Below are 14,769 nucleotides of genomic sequence, written 5' to 3'. Positions count from 1 at the left end.
CCCCCTCCCCCTCCCCTCCCCCTCGCCCTCATCCTGCTCACTCTCCCTCTTCCTTGGACAGGGCCCTGGACTTCGGGTACCTGACCCAGGACATGATTGATGACTATGAGCCGGCCCTTATGTTCACCATCCCGAGGCTAGCCATCGTGTGGTGAGTGTGCCTCCTGCCTGGGAGAATCATTTTGCAGAAGCCTGGTAGGACTGTCACGTCTGATGGTGCCAGGCCCCTTCTGCTGATGTGGGCGCATGGGACTTCCACCTGCTGAGCTGCCCCAGATCAGTCACCAGGCAGTCCGAATGTCAGTCCTCAGGTGAGGAGTGATCTTCCACTCCAAATAGTGTAAGGTGACCACAGACCTGATGCCCACCACTGGACAGGTGAGATGACGGCAGCCGCGGGGACCATGCAGGGCTACTTGGGGGCTGCACTCAGGAACAGAGTGACCACTGAGGGATATGGGAGCCAGGCTTTGCAGTAATAAGAGGGTGAGATGCCCTCTGGTTCTCCCCGGCGGATATGATTGGTTTGTTTGAATAATTTGAGGACTGGCAGGGAAGTGAAGCCCGTTCAGTTGAAGACCTGTCAGGGGCAGCAAGTCTGGCTGACAGTAGAGCCTTTCCTGCCAGGCAGAGGCATATCTGGGAGAGCAAGGAGCTCAAGAAGGGGCTCCCAGATGTAAAGGCAACACATGGAAGTTTAGGTCTTAAGTACCCCAAGCAAAAAGTGCTGGGTCACTCGCTGAACATTCCTGAGCTTCATGGGGCCAAGGTCAGAGCCCGGACGTCCTAGGGCTTGGTCCTCTGCTGCTCAGACACCCTGACTCTAGACAGACTCCTCTTCCCTCCTGCTGGGTGGGTGATCATGGGGGAGAAGGAGGTGTAGATGGGCCACAGAGAGCTCCAGAGAGGGGCCTGCTGGGCTTGCAGCCAGGGAGGTGGCCCGGTGGGCAGCAGGCCTGCAGGTGTGGGAGATGGAGAGTCCTCGGGACGGATGCCTGTTGGAGACATGGACATCAGTGAAGCATCAGAGGGAGTGTGGGGTGGGCACGGAGGCCAGCACTGGCCCAGGCTCAGGCCACAGAGAGGCCCCATTGAGAGCCCCAAAGGGGTCCCAGGCCAGAAGCATATGCAGCAGTGTGCTTAGGCAAGCACAGCCCTCTCCTGTGGGAAATGGAGATGGAGAGGTGGAAGTTGGGGGGGAGGGGGAGAGTGGTGGCAGTGCAGTAGAAGAGGCCAGCTGCCTAGGCCTACAGAGGAGAGGGGTGCGTCCTCAACCCAGGATATAAGCCAAGCACCATGTGCAGAAGTTGGAGAGTGAATGGGCCGGGGCACTGAGGCCAATCCGGACCCTGCTCTGGGCCAGGCCCTGTGCTCACCTGTGTCCTCAGAGCTGCCTCCTTGAATCTCTGGGGTGGTCTCCGGATGCTGCTGGGCCTGGGGGCTTTCCCAGAGCCCCCCTGACAGCTCAGTGCCCTGGCCTTGCTCCTTGTATTGTCTTCCCAATTTTCTTACCGTTTTCTTCTTCTTTTTTTTTTTTTTGAGTTGGAGTCTCACTCTGTCGCCCAGACTGGAGTGCAGTGGCGTGCTCCCGGCCACCACAGCCTTGATCTGCTGGGCTCTGGCGATCCTTCCGCCTCAGCCTTCCAAGTAGCTGGAACTACAGTCACGCACTACCACGCCCAGCTGATTTTTTGATTTTCTGTAGAGATGAGGTCTCGCCAAGTTGCCCAGGCGGGTCGCGAACCCGCGGGCTCAGGCAATCCACTCACCTCAGCCTCCCAAGGCGCAGGATTACAGGCTGAGCCACCGAGCCGAGCCCGGCTTTCTTCTTTTACAAAGTCAGCAAACCAGAAAAAGCAGGCCCGAGTCATATCGCACCAGAGGGGATACTTTAAAATCCTCTTAATCACTGGAATTTGGGAATTTCCCTTTGCCAGAAGATGAAGGAGTTGGAGGGCGGAATGTCCCCAGTGGCCAGTGACATTTCCCCAGGTGTCCTGATGGTGGGGATACCACCCCCAACACAGAATACCACCTTGAATAGGCCGCAGGATTTGGTTGCATTCTTTTCTTTCTAGGCACAGGTCTCTGTGGCCAAAATCATTTTGAAGAAAACAATGACCTTTTGGGGTCCTTACTCTTCTTTGTTTAAAGAGCAGAACAGCAAACCTCCTTGAGTCGGAGCCTTTCTTTTGCCAGTGGGAGTGGAGTCCCCTTTGTCCCAAGGCACTGGCAGCTCTGAAGTTTGGATGCCTTCGGGAAACACAGAGGACCCTGTTCTTTTAAAAATTCTCTGTGTACTGGCACAACGAATATTTGTATACCTAACCCTGAATTGTACCCCACAGTTTGAAAATAAAAGAGGGCAAAAAAATTCTCCGTGAGCTCTGATGCATAGCCATGTATCCACTTACCTCATGTGGACTTGCTAGTGGGCTCCCAGCAAATTTCCTCTGAAAGCCCCAGCGTGGGGTTTGCAGGGAACGTGGGGTACACAGGGAATGCTGGGAACACAGGGGGCATGGGGTGCACAGGCGATATGGGGCACATGGGGACGTTCAGCCTGTGTTGAATCCCCCCCACCCCCGCCCCGCCCAGGTTAGCACTCCCAGGCATGCTGTGTTTCTGGACTTTCACACTGAGTCTGCTGCCGTGCTTGCTCAGGCACAGGCGGCCATGGGACAGCAGCCCCCTCCCTTGGCCAGAATTATTTGTGCTGTTTGCTGATCTGGGTTCACTCACTGGTGGCTGAGCCTTTGCTCCTCCTTCTGTCCTGTCTGGGTTCACAGCTTCCCAGGAGCCTTCATCCTGGAAGAAGAGTGGGACCAGGGCCCTGTGGGAAGGGGCTTTGTCCCAGGGGTTTCCTCAGGCTCAGGGTGAAGGGGAACCTGGAAAGGGAGCTGAGGGGACCCCCAGGAGATGGAGGAGGCTTGGAGTATAGGAAGGAGGAAGGGGGAGCAGTAAGCCCAAAGCCCAGTGTCTGGAAAACAAGTTTGTCCAGGGGAGTGGCCACACTATGGCCAGCAGTCGGGCCCCAGAAGCAGGTCTCTAACTCAGACTTGGGCTGTGGATCTGAGGATAGTGAGGTGCAACCCTCCAGGTATGAGCAGTAGGGGCAGGTGCTGAGCTACACACTGTTTCCAAGGCCACGCCAGGGATGCTTAGAAGCCCTGCAGGACCCATAACCCCATGCTACTGTAGCTTCTACTCTCCTTCTTCATTTTCCAGAGCAGTCACTCTGGATCAGACAGAGGACACAGGGTGTGGCTCAGGACTCGCTCCTTCCTGTATTTACTGGCAAGCATGTATTGAGTAACTACTGTATACCTGGCCCTATGCTTGTCCCAGGGATACTGTGATGCACCTGAGAGAGTGGACAGGTGGGCACACCAGCAGTTGCTATAGGCTATTCTAGATTCTGAGAGTGCACAGTGCAGGGAACTCCTGGCATGGACAGGAGCTGAAGGCCGGAGAGAGAGGCTCCCTGGGGAGCTGGCCTGGAGCACAAATTCTAAACAGGGGTGGGAGGAAGCCAGGCAGGCAGAAGGCTGTGAGGTGGGGACCCTTGGGGCAGTGACAGCATGTCAGAGGGGCTGTGGCAGGCAGGGCTGGAGAAGGACAGGGTGACTCACAGGGACTTTTGTGGAAGTGAAGACCTGGCAGCCTGCGTTCCTGGGCCCACCCTCTCCCAGGATTGTGTCTTTGTGATGTGGGTTTCCCGGGACCCCTAGGTGACACCCAGAGAACACTCAGAGCAGAGAGGTGGTGGGGGAACTGTGAAGGGTGGCTGTAGCTGAGGGCAGAGTGTCTCTGTGCTGCCCAGTACGTAGTGCTGCAGAACAAAGATACCACATGTACCAAGCCTGAGCTGTGCCAGGCCCGGGCCTCCTCCCTAGGGGCTCCCTCCCTAGGGACTCCCAGAGGCAGAACCAAGCCTAGCCCATGGACCAGAGTTTGCTCTTCACCTTGTGACAGGAGAAAGTCGAAAATTCTAGTTCTGTGGCTGCAGAGAAGGCCTGTTCAGGATGGAGGTAGTGGTAAACTGAGGCCTGACAGGTTAGTTGGGTGGGGACAGTGGGAAGGCGGGCTGGGGCCCTGTCCTCTGTTGAGGGTAGCTGTGGCCTGTTGGACCTGTGGTAAACACAGAAGCAGGGAGTGAGCCTCATAGGGACTTGCTCTGAATCATGGGGGAAGTGACCCTGCTTGCCTTGTGCCCTTGGCCTGGTCCCTCCCTGAGACCCTCATCCAGTCCCTGCTGCTGGTGGGGATAGGTCTCCTGGCGAGAGTGAGTCTCCATGAGGTTCAGACTCTTCAACAAACTGGTTTTACTTTTAGGGACTTATCTTTAAACAGTTCCTTTAAAGGAAGAAATGAAATAAATCCTCTAGACCTAGCAGTCATCTCCCAGTCCCTGTCAGGATGGATCTGGTCACTGGTACTGGCCCAGAACCCACCCAGCCCTGGGGTGCCCCCTCGCCTGGTCTGGCTTGGTCTATGCGGGCAGCCCTGCTTGGACACTTCCCGGACTGGATCTGTTTCTGAGGCCCCACCCCTCCTCATCTTGGCTCCTCCGCTCTCTCCCTCCTGCCTCTCCTACTCTCTATCCACATCCATTCCGGCCACCTGAACACTCCCAGGAGCTGCCAACCACATGACCCTTGGAATGGTAGTGAGTCCTTCTTAGTGGCCCTCGTCTACCTGTGCAAAAACAGGCTGTCATCTGACCCTGCTGAGATCCTTCCAGCTGCTCCAACAGTGGCTTGCCCCTACCCGTCTGCATCTACCAGCCCCTGTTGTCCTCTTCTGTCCCATCTCTTCCCCAGTCTCCACCTACCCTCTTCCCTGACCCCCTCTGGTGTCCCCTCCAGTATGATGTCCGCTCCACTGCTCACCCCTGAGCCCTCTTCCTCCAGCTCACTGCATGATGATGCTCTGTGGTATCTTTTTTTAACAGCGTTATTGAGATATAATTCCCCACTGTAAGACTCACCCATTTAATGTGCATAATTCAAAGGTTTTTAGTACATTCACAAGAGTTGCACAACCATCACCATTAATTTCATAGCATTCTTGTCACCTCACAAAGATACCTCCTATCCCTTTTTGAGTGGTCATTTTTTTTTTTTTTGCGTTGGAGTCTCACTCTGTCGCCCAGACTGGAGCACCGTGGCCGCTCCCGGCCACCGCAGCCTTGACCTGCTGGGCTCTGGCGATCCTTCCGCCTCAGCCTTCCAAGTAGCTGGAACTACAGGTGCGCGCTACCACGCCCGGCTAATTTTTTTGATTTATTGTAGAGATGAGGTCTCGCCAAGTTGCCCAGGCGGGTCTCGAACCCACGGGCTCAGGCATTCCACTCACCTCAGCCTCCCAAGACGCAGGATTACAGGCTGAGCCACCGAGCCTGGCTTGAGTGGTCATTTTTGCTCCCTGTCATCCTGTCCTCCAACCCTAGGGAACCACTTGTCTATCTTCTGTTTCTATAGATGTGCATGTTCAAGTCATTGGTATAAACGGGATTTGTATTATTTTTGTGTCTCCCCCACCAGGAGGGCAGGGGTGTTTACTTCCCTTATTCGTTTATGTGCCCTTAGTTCCTGGCATGTGGTAGCACAGTAGACTTTTGTAGAACCTTTCTGAATGTATAGTTTCATACATTTTAAATGTTGTGCAGTCATCACCAATATTCATCTCCAGAACTCTTCCGTCATCCCAAACTGAAGCTCTGTTCCCACTAAACACTCACTCCCTATTCCCCCTCCCCCTAGCACAAGCATTCTACTTTCTGTCCCTATTGTCATTGATCTGACAGGACACAAATATGTATTTACAAAGATTATCCCCGAAGTACAGCTTGTCATTATAAAAATTTGAGGGGGAGTAATAGTCATAATTAAAGAATTGATTAAAAATGATATGCCATCTATTTAACTGATAGAGGGAATCTCTAATGTCCTGCAAAAAAATTTCTATTGTATTAAGTACAGAAATTGTTATCAAATAGTATGTCTCAGGCCGGGCACAGTGTCTTACACTGTAATCCCGGCACTTTAGGGGGCTGAGGTGGGAGGATTGCTTGACTCCTGGAGTTCAAGACCAGCCTAGGCAACATAGTGAGACCTCATAACTATGAAAATTAAAATAAGAAAATTAGCCAGGCATGGTGCTGCACGCCTGTAATCCTAGCTACTCGGGAGGCTGAGGTGGGAGAATTTCTTGAGCCCAGGAGCTCCAGGCTGTGATGAGCTGTGATCATGTCACTGCACTGCAGCCTGAGAGGCAGAGCGAAACCCTGACTCAAACAAAACAACAAGAAAAAATCAAATAGTATGTCTCTATTTTACAAAAATTTTTAACATGGTAAAACTTTTGTAAACAGTAATAAAAGCAATAAATGTTCTTTTTTCATTGTGGCAAAATAGATGTAACATAAAATTTACCATTTGAAACCTTTCTGAGTGTACAGTTCTGTACATTTTCGTTGTTGGTCAATAATGACCGCCATCTATCTCCAGAACTTGTGCGTCATCCTAAACTGAAACTCTGTTCCTATTAAACACTCACTCCCCATTCGTCCTCCCCTCCTTCTACCCCTGACACCTGCCATTCTACTTTTTGTCTCTCTGAGGTCCTTTAGGGATCGCATATAAATGGAACCACACAGGATTTGTCCTTTTGGGACTAGCTTATCCCACTTAGGATCATGTGTCTTCAAGGTTCATCCTTGTTGTACAATGTGTCAGAATTTCCTTCTCTTATAAGGCTGGGTGATAGACCTTTATATGTAATTAAATGTTATTTTGTTTGTTTATTTATTTTTTAGGGACAGGGTCTTGCTCTATCACCTAGACTGGAGTGCAGTGGCGTGATCATTACTCACTGTAATCTTGGACTCCTGGGCTCAAGCCATCCTCCTTCCTCAACTTCCCAAGTAGCTGGGACTATAGGCATGTTCCTCTGTGCCTGGCTAATTTTTTTATAAATATATATATTTTTTGTAGAGATAGGGTCTCACTATGTTGCCCAGGCTGGTCTTGAACTCCTGAGCTCAAGTGATCTCCCACCTTGGGCTCCTAAAGTGCTGGAATTACAGACCTGAGCCAACATGTCCAGCTTTAAATGTTATTTTAAATAAGAGATTTGCAGGAACACTCAAAATAGTAAAATACCTAAGAATAAATTTTATAAGAAGGTGAAAGAGACGGATGCTGAAAACTATGAAACACTGAAAAAAATTAAAGAAGACCTAATTAAGTGGAAAGATATTCCATGTTCATGGATTGGAAGACTTAATATAATAGGATGGCAGTATTCCACAAAGTGATTTACAGATTCAGTATAATTCCTATCAGAACTCTATTGGCCTTGTTTTATAGAAATGGAAAAACTCTTCTTTAAATTTACATGGGACTGCAGTGGGCCCTGAATAGCCAAAACAATATCAGAGAAAAAAAAAACCCCACAAAGTTGGAGGATACACACTTCCTGATTTGGAAGCTTACTGCAAAATCAAAACATTGTGGTACTAGCATAAAGATAGATATATACCAATGGAATAGATTTTTGAGAAACCAGAAATAAACCTAGACATCAATGGTCAACTGATCTTTGACATGAGTGCCAAGATCACTAAATGAGGAAAAAACAGTCTCTTCAACAGATGTTGCTGGGATAAATGGAGAATCACATGCAAGAGAACAAAATTGGATCCTTCAATGGTTAATTTTATTCGTAACCTTGGTTAGGCCATGGTTCCCAGATATTTATCAAATACCAGTCTGGATGTTGCTGTGAAGGTATTTTTTTAAATTATAAATTGGCATTTGTAATTGTATATATCTATGGGGTACAAAGTGATGTTAAAATTTATGAATACAATGTGGAATAATTAAATCAAACTAGTTAACATATTCACCACCTCAAATACTTAACATTTGTTGTGGTGAGAACATTTTAAGTTTACTCTCTTAAAATTTGTAAATGTACAAAACTCTTCTTATTAACTATATTCGCCACACTGTGCAATAGAACTCAAAAAAAAGAAAAAACATTTTCCTGTCAGAGATTTTATTGTCTTTGACCATCATCTCCCATTCCCCACATCCCACAGCCTCTATAACCATCATTCTGCTCTCTGCTTTTGTATGTTCAATTGTTTTAGATTCCACATAAAGTGAGAACATGCAGTATTTGTCTTTCAGGGACTGACTTATTTCACTTGGCATAATGTTCTCCAATTCCATCTATGTTATCACAAGTTTCAGAATTTCCTTCTATTTTTAAGGCTGAATGGTTTTCCATTGTGTTTATATACCACATTTTCTTCATCTGTTGAACACTTAAGTTGATTCCTATCTAATTTTTGTGTGTGGGTGTATATGTAATTAATATTTTATTTTTATTTATGTGACTACAGTCAAAACTATAAAATGCTGAGTTGGAAAGAAAAAAAATGAGAACCTCATAGAAGCAGAAACATATCAAGGGAGTAATCCAGAGGAGAAATCGAACAAATGAGCATGTGTTCATTCAGATACAGCTGATCCCAAAGACATCAAAATCCATGTGGAGTGTCCAACTTGCCACAGGGTAATGGAACAAACAAATAAAGTGTCTGCAGACATCCCTGCTTTATGTAAGAACCAAATTATAAATTGTTGCACACAAGGAAATAAGCTACCAGGTTATGGACCAGAAATAATTCCATGTCACATAAATTTCAAATATTAGACTGATGTATAAGTTTGTAGTGTTTGTTTTTGGCATGGCGGCACTGTGGTATTAGAAGTTTATCATTTGTCATTTGGGGTGACAATGTTATGCTTGTAAATATGCCTTGTATTTGCATATTGAAGAAAGAGCGCTATTTGTGGGCTAAAGAATATGAAGTGTCAAGTGGAAAAAAATGAACACCTCAAACATATTCTTCTGTGAGTTTAACAGAAGAGTACAGGCAGCAAATGTGACTCGAAACATCTGTGCCATGTACAGGGAGAATGCTGTCAGGGAAAACATGGCAAGAAAATGGTTTTGTCATTTCAAAGAGGGCCGCTTTGACCTGAGTGATTCTTCACGTTCCAGAAGACCCTCAGGCTTTAATGAAGACCATTTACATGCTTTAATCCATGATGATTCACATCAGTCAACCAAAGAATTGGCAAATGCAATGAACTGTGACCAGTCAACCATTGTGCAGCTCTTATACTTCATGGGCAAGCCAAAAACACTATGAACTTATGCATCAACCCGATATAAGAATTTTTTAAAAATGTATAGGTCAATGTAATGAGAAGAATAGAAAATCAAAATAATGGGAAAGCAGAAGAAAGCGTAAGCTTTACAAGCTATATGAAATTGGAAAAGACAAAATATAGAGAAAACCATAAAAAATATAATACATTAACCTAATATGCAACATATGGGTTAAACATTATGTTAGATTGACATGATAATAGGACTAGAGAGCTAGACTATTGAGCGCAATGGATATAGTCAAATACAGTAAAGAGAGACAAAGTTATAATGAATACAAATTTACTTATACATACACAAAGATAAGAGTAAAGAGTGATCACACTTAATTGTTTCACTAGACTATATGAAAGGAACAAAGGCAATAATCAAATATTGGGAAAATTACACATTTTTAAAACGGAAGACCATATATGATTCTTGAATTTGGATGTGCAGGACATCAAAAATGGAAAAGCAAAGAAAAGTACTTAAAAGAATAGTCAAATTGCATAACAACAAAGAGGAGGAAAACAAAAGCAGTGAGAGGAAAAAAGAGATTATCTAGAAAGACGAGAACATTTCTTTTTCCTTTCTTTTCTTTCTTTCTTTTTTTTTTTTGAATGGGATTCTCACTCTGTTGCCCAGACTGGAGTGTAGTGGCACGCTCACTGCCACCGCAGCCTCGACCTGCTGGCCTCAGGCGATCCTTCTGCCTCAGCCTTCCAAGTAGCTGGAACTACAGGCATGTGCCACCATGCTCAGCTATTTATTTATTTATTTATTGCAGAGATGAGGTCTTGCCAGGTTAGGCTGGTCTTCAACCCCTGGGCTCAGACAATCTTCTCACCTCTGCCTTCCAAAGTGCTAGGATTACAGGTGTGAACCACCATGCCTGGCCTGGTGAGAACATTTTTACAGCTTGTATAGAGCCAGAAAACAGAGAAATGTCTATCAACAGTGTTTAGAGAAATTTATATTCAAATTAGAATTGAATAGTTTAATGAATAAAGATAAATTTTAAAATATTTTCAGAAGTCAAAAATAATGAGGAACTTGATTACCAATAGGAGCTTCTTAATAATACAGAAATAAAAAGTCTTCCTGTATTACAGTAAATAAAGATGAAAGAGTAAGAGGTTGGACACGGGAATATAAAATCAGAGTGGACATTGAACTAAAGGATCTATGGAGTTTTTGGCAGCAGCAAATTAAAAAGTAGATATATTTTGATATACACTTATCCACTTTCATCTGTTTTTTGTTTTTTTTTTTTGTTTTTTTTGAGTTGGAGTCTCACTCTATCGCCCAGACTGGACTCGAACTACTGGGCTCCAGCAATCCTTCCGCCTCAGCCTTCCAAATTGCTGGAACTACAGGCATGCGCTACCACGCCCAGCTAATTTTTTATTTATTGTGGAGATGAGGTCTCACCAAGTTGCCCAGGCGGGTCTCGAACCCGCGGGCTCAGGCAATCCACTCACCTCAGCCTCCCAAAGGCGCGGGATTACAGGCTGAGCCACCGAGCCCGGCTTCATCTGTTTTGATACGATAAAAGTATAATTCTAACATTTTATTTAAATGAGATATCAAATTGCATGCTTCTTCAACATTTTTTTCCAACATGCATGTTTGTATTTTCTTTTTTTTTTTTTGAGTTGAAGTCTCACTCTGTTGCCCAGACTGGAGTTCAGTGGCTGCTGCCGGCCACCGCAGCCTCGACCTGCTGGGCTCCGGTGATCCTTCCGCCTCAGCCTTCTGAGTAGCCGGAATTACAGGCGCGTTCTTTTTTTTTTTTAATTTTAAAGATGTGGGGTACACTTCAGGATTTAGGTACATAAGTGGTCATTGTATAGGTAAAGTTTGGGCCTCTCTTTGGTCGCCACTTCTCCTGGTTTAAGAACAAGTACCCTTATTGATGTTATGTGCCTCCCCCCACTAGTGGTTTCCATCTACTGCCAATCCCTTTCTTACAATAGTACAATAAATGTTCAAGATCTTCTTTGAGTGAGAACATGTGGAACTCAGTTCTTTGTTTCTGTGATAAATCACCGAGTACGACTCCAAATCCATCCAAGTTGCTGCAGAGGCCATAATCTTGTTCTTCTTTATGACTGTGTAATATTCCATCATGTATGTGTACTACATTTTTTTAATCCAGTCCACTTTCGATGGGCAGCATGGTTGGTTCCATGTTTTTGTTATAATGAATAATGCTGCATAAACTTGTGGGTGCTGGGCTTTTTCTTTTTAATAGAATGATTTGAGTTCCTCTGGGTATATTTCCAGAAGGGGGATTCCTGGATCATATTGAAAGGTTGATTTTTAGATCTTTTAGGCATCACTACACTGTTTTCCACAGAGGTACTAGTTTACACTCCCACCAACAGTGTAGAAGCATTCCCTTTTCCTGCATCCTCTCTAGCCATCTGTTGTTTTTTGAGTTGATGATGGCCATCCTGACTGGAGTTAGGTATGATCTCAGTGTGGTTTTGTTTGTTTGTTTTTTTTTTTAATTTTTTTGAGTTGGAGTCTCACTCTGTCGCCCAGACTGGAGTGCAGTGGCTGCTCCCGGCCACCGCAGCCTTGACCTGCTGGGCTCCGGCGATCCTTCTGCCTCAGCCCTCCGAGTAGCCGGAATTACAGGCGTGCGCTACATGCCCAACTAATTTTTTGATTTATTGTAGAGATGAGGTCTCGCCTGCCCAGGCGGGTCTCAAACCCACGGGCTCAGGCAATCCCCTCACCTCAGCCTTCCAAAGGCGCAGGATGACAGGCTGAGCCACCGAGCCCGGCTTCAATGTGGTTTTAATTTGCATTTCTTTAATGATTAGTGGGCTGAGCATTTTTTCGTGTATCTGTTGTCTTTTTTTGAGAATTGATTTCTGTCTTGTGAATAATGCTGCAGTGAACATGGGAGTACAGACATTCCTTCAACAAACTGATTTCAAATTTTTTGATAAATAACCCAAAGTAGGATTACTGGATCATATGGTAATTCTATTTTTAGTTTCTTGAGGAACCTCTGTACTTTTTTCCCATAATGGCAGTACCAATTTATATTCCTGCCGAAAGTATACAAAGATTCTCTTTTTACTACATCCTCATCAACACTTTCATTTTCTTGATAAAAGCTATTCTGACAGGTGAGAGATGATATCTCCTTATAGTTTTAGTTTGCATTTCCCTAATGATTAGCGATGTTAAGCATTTTTGCATGTATCTGTTGATCAGTTGTATGTCTTCCTTTGAGAAATGTCTTTATCCCTGGGTTGCAAGGCTGGTCCAACATACACAAATTAATAAATGTGCTACATCACATAAACTGAATGAAAGACAGAAGCTATATGATTATCTCATTAGATGCAGAGAACACATTTGACGAAATTTAACATTCTTTATGATAAAAACTCTCACCAAATTAGGTATAGAAGGAATGTACTCCTTCAGGCATACCCTTGGGAGGGGGGAAGAAGGGACGTACCACTCAACATGCTAAAGATCATTTATGAGAAGCCCACGTTATACTCAATGGTGAAAATGGAAAGCCTATCTTCTAATATCTGGAACCAGACAAGGATGTCTACTCTTGTCTCTTCTATTCAACATACTATTGGAAGACTTTGCCATAGAAATTAGGCAAGAGAAAGAAATGAAAGGATCTAAATAGGAAACGAAGAAGTAAAATTGTTATTGTTTGCCGATGATGTGATCTTATATATGGAAATCCCTACAGACGCCAACAAAAGTGTTAGAATTAATATAGGAATGCAGTCAAGTTGCAGGAAACAAAGTTAATACACAAAATCAGTAGCATTTCCATATACTAACAGCAAACTATCTGAAAAAGAAATCAAGAGAACAGCTTCAAATCGGTAGCTATAAAAAAAAAAAACAGGAAAAAATTTAAGCAAGGAGGTGAAAACCCCATAAAACATTGATAAAATAAGTTGAAGAAGACACAAACAGGTGGAAAGATATCTCATGCTCATGGATTGGAAGAATTAATATTGTTAAAATGTTCACACTACCCAAGGCAATCTACTGATTAGTGCAATCCCTACCAAAATTTCAGTGTAATTTTTTATAGATATAGAAAATCCTAAAATTCATGTGGAAGCCCCCTCCCAAAAAAAGAATACCCAAGATAATCGTGTGCAAATAGGATAAAGCTGAAGGCCTCACATTACCTAATTTTAAACTATAGTATAAAGCTAATTGTAATAAAAACAGCATGGAACTGGTCCCCCCCCCCCCAAAAAATCGAAGTATCAACCAATGAAACAGAATAAAGAGCTCAGAAATGAACCCAATTGATTTTCAGCAAAGGTGCCAAGAAGACAAGAATGACTTCTTCAATAAATGGGGTTGGGAAAACTGAAGTTCCACTTACAGAACAATGAAACTCAACCCTTCTCTCACACGTAAAAAAAATCAACCCTAGAAGGGTTAAAGACTTAAATGTAGTCTAAACTACTAGAAAAAAACATAGGAGAAAGACTAGACAACATTGGTCTGGGCAATGATTTTTTTTTTTAATTTGACTTCAAAGAGTATAGGCAACAGAAACAAATTTAGACAAATGGAATAACATCAAACTAAAAAACTTATGCACAGCAACAGAAACAATTATCAGGGTGCAGAGACTACCTATGGATTGGGAGAAAGTTTTTTCTTTTTTCTTTTTTTTGAGTTGGATTCTCACTCTCTTGCCCAGACTGGAGTGCAGTGGCTGCTCCCGGCCACCGCAGCCTCGACCTGCTGGGCTCCGGCGATCCTTTTGCCTCAGCCTTCTGAGTAACTGGAACTACAGGCGTGTGCTACCACACCTGGCTCATTTTGATTTATTATAGAGATGAGATCTCACCAAGTTGCCCAGGCGAGTCTCGAACCCGCAGACTCAGGCAATCCACTCACCTCAGCCTCCCAAAGGCGCGGGATTACAGGCTGAGCCACTGAGCCCAGCTGGGAGAAAGTATTTTCAAGCCATATATCTGATGAGATGTTAATAGCCAACCTATATGAGGAGCTCAAACAACTCGATAGCAAGAAAACAAATAAGCAAACAATTAAAAATGAATAAGATTGAAAGAGAAGGGGAGGAGAAAAATAAATGAGTAAGGGACCTGAGTAGACATTTCCACTGAAGTTTTTAAGGCTATGAATGTATTTTGGCGCTGTAGCATATACAGTCATTTTTTGTAGAGCCATCAGATATATGTTACAGTGATTTTTCACCTGAGTAGATGACAGGAAAATGTTTAAATCAATATATATGTCATCTGTACTGACACTGTTAACCTAGAGGAAAGTGGTTATATAGAGAAGTGGTTGTAAAAGAAAGACGTGCTTTCACATGCAACTTGATCATTTGAAACAATAAATAGATCATTGGCAGAAGTTAGTATAGATGATAGGCTGTTTGATAAAAGATAGCAACAATAAAGTTTTTTTTTTTCTCTTCAGTGTTTGCTTTAAGAGAAAAATTATGAGACTTATAGGGATTTCTGATGCCAGGAACCATGAAATGCAAGAGTATAT

General features: G+C 44.5%; 1 protein-coding gene across 1 annotated transcript in view; it reads left to right on the top strand.

The window, feature by feature from the left end:
* LOC103261323 (lateral signaling target protein 2 homolog) overlaps positions 1–2,304 on the top strand; it is a 24,081-nt gene extending 21,777 nt beyond the window's left edge. The window contains exons 5-6 of the mRNA XM_008058961.2: positions 62–151; positions 2,079–2,304. Of these exons, the coding sequence (XP_008057152.1) occupies positions 62–151; positions 2,079–2,109 (121 nt within the window). The 3' untranslated portion in view covers positions 2,110–2,304. The remainder of the gene's footprint in view (positions 1–61; positions 152–2,078) is intronic.
* The last annotated feature ends 12,465 nt before the right edge of the window (positions 2,305–14,769 follow it).

This window comes from Carlito syrichta, unplaced genomic scaffold (assembly GCF_000164805.1).
Source record: "Carlito syrichta isolate Samal-C Ts95f unplaced genomic scaffold, Tarsius_syrichta-2.0.1 Scaffold90626, whole genome shotgun sequence".
Classification (NCBI taxonomy): domain Eukaryota; kingdom Metazoa; phylum Chordata; class Mammalia; order Primates; family Tarsiidae; genus Carlito; species Carlito syrichta.
The sequence above is the reverse complement of the archived record's forward strand: the minus strand, read 5'-3'. Positions and strand labels throughout refer to the sequence as shown.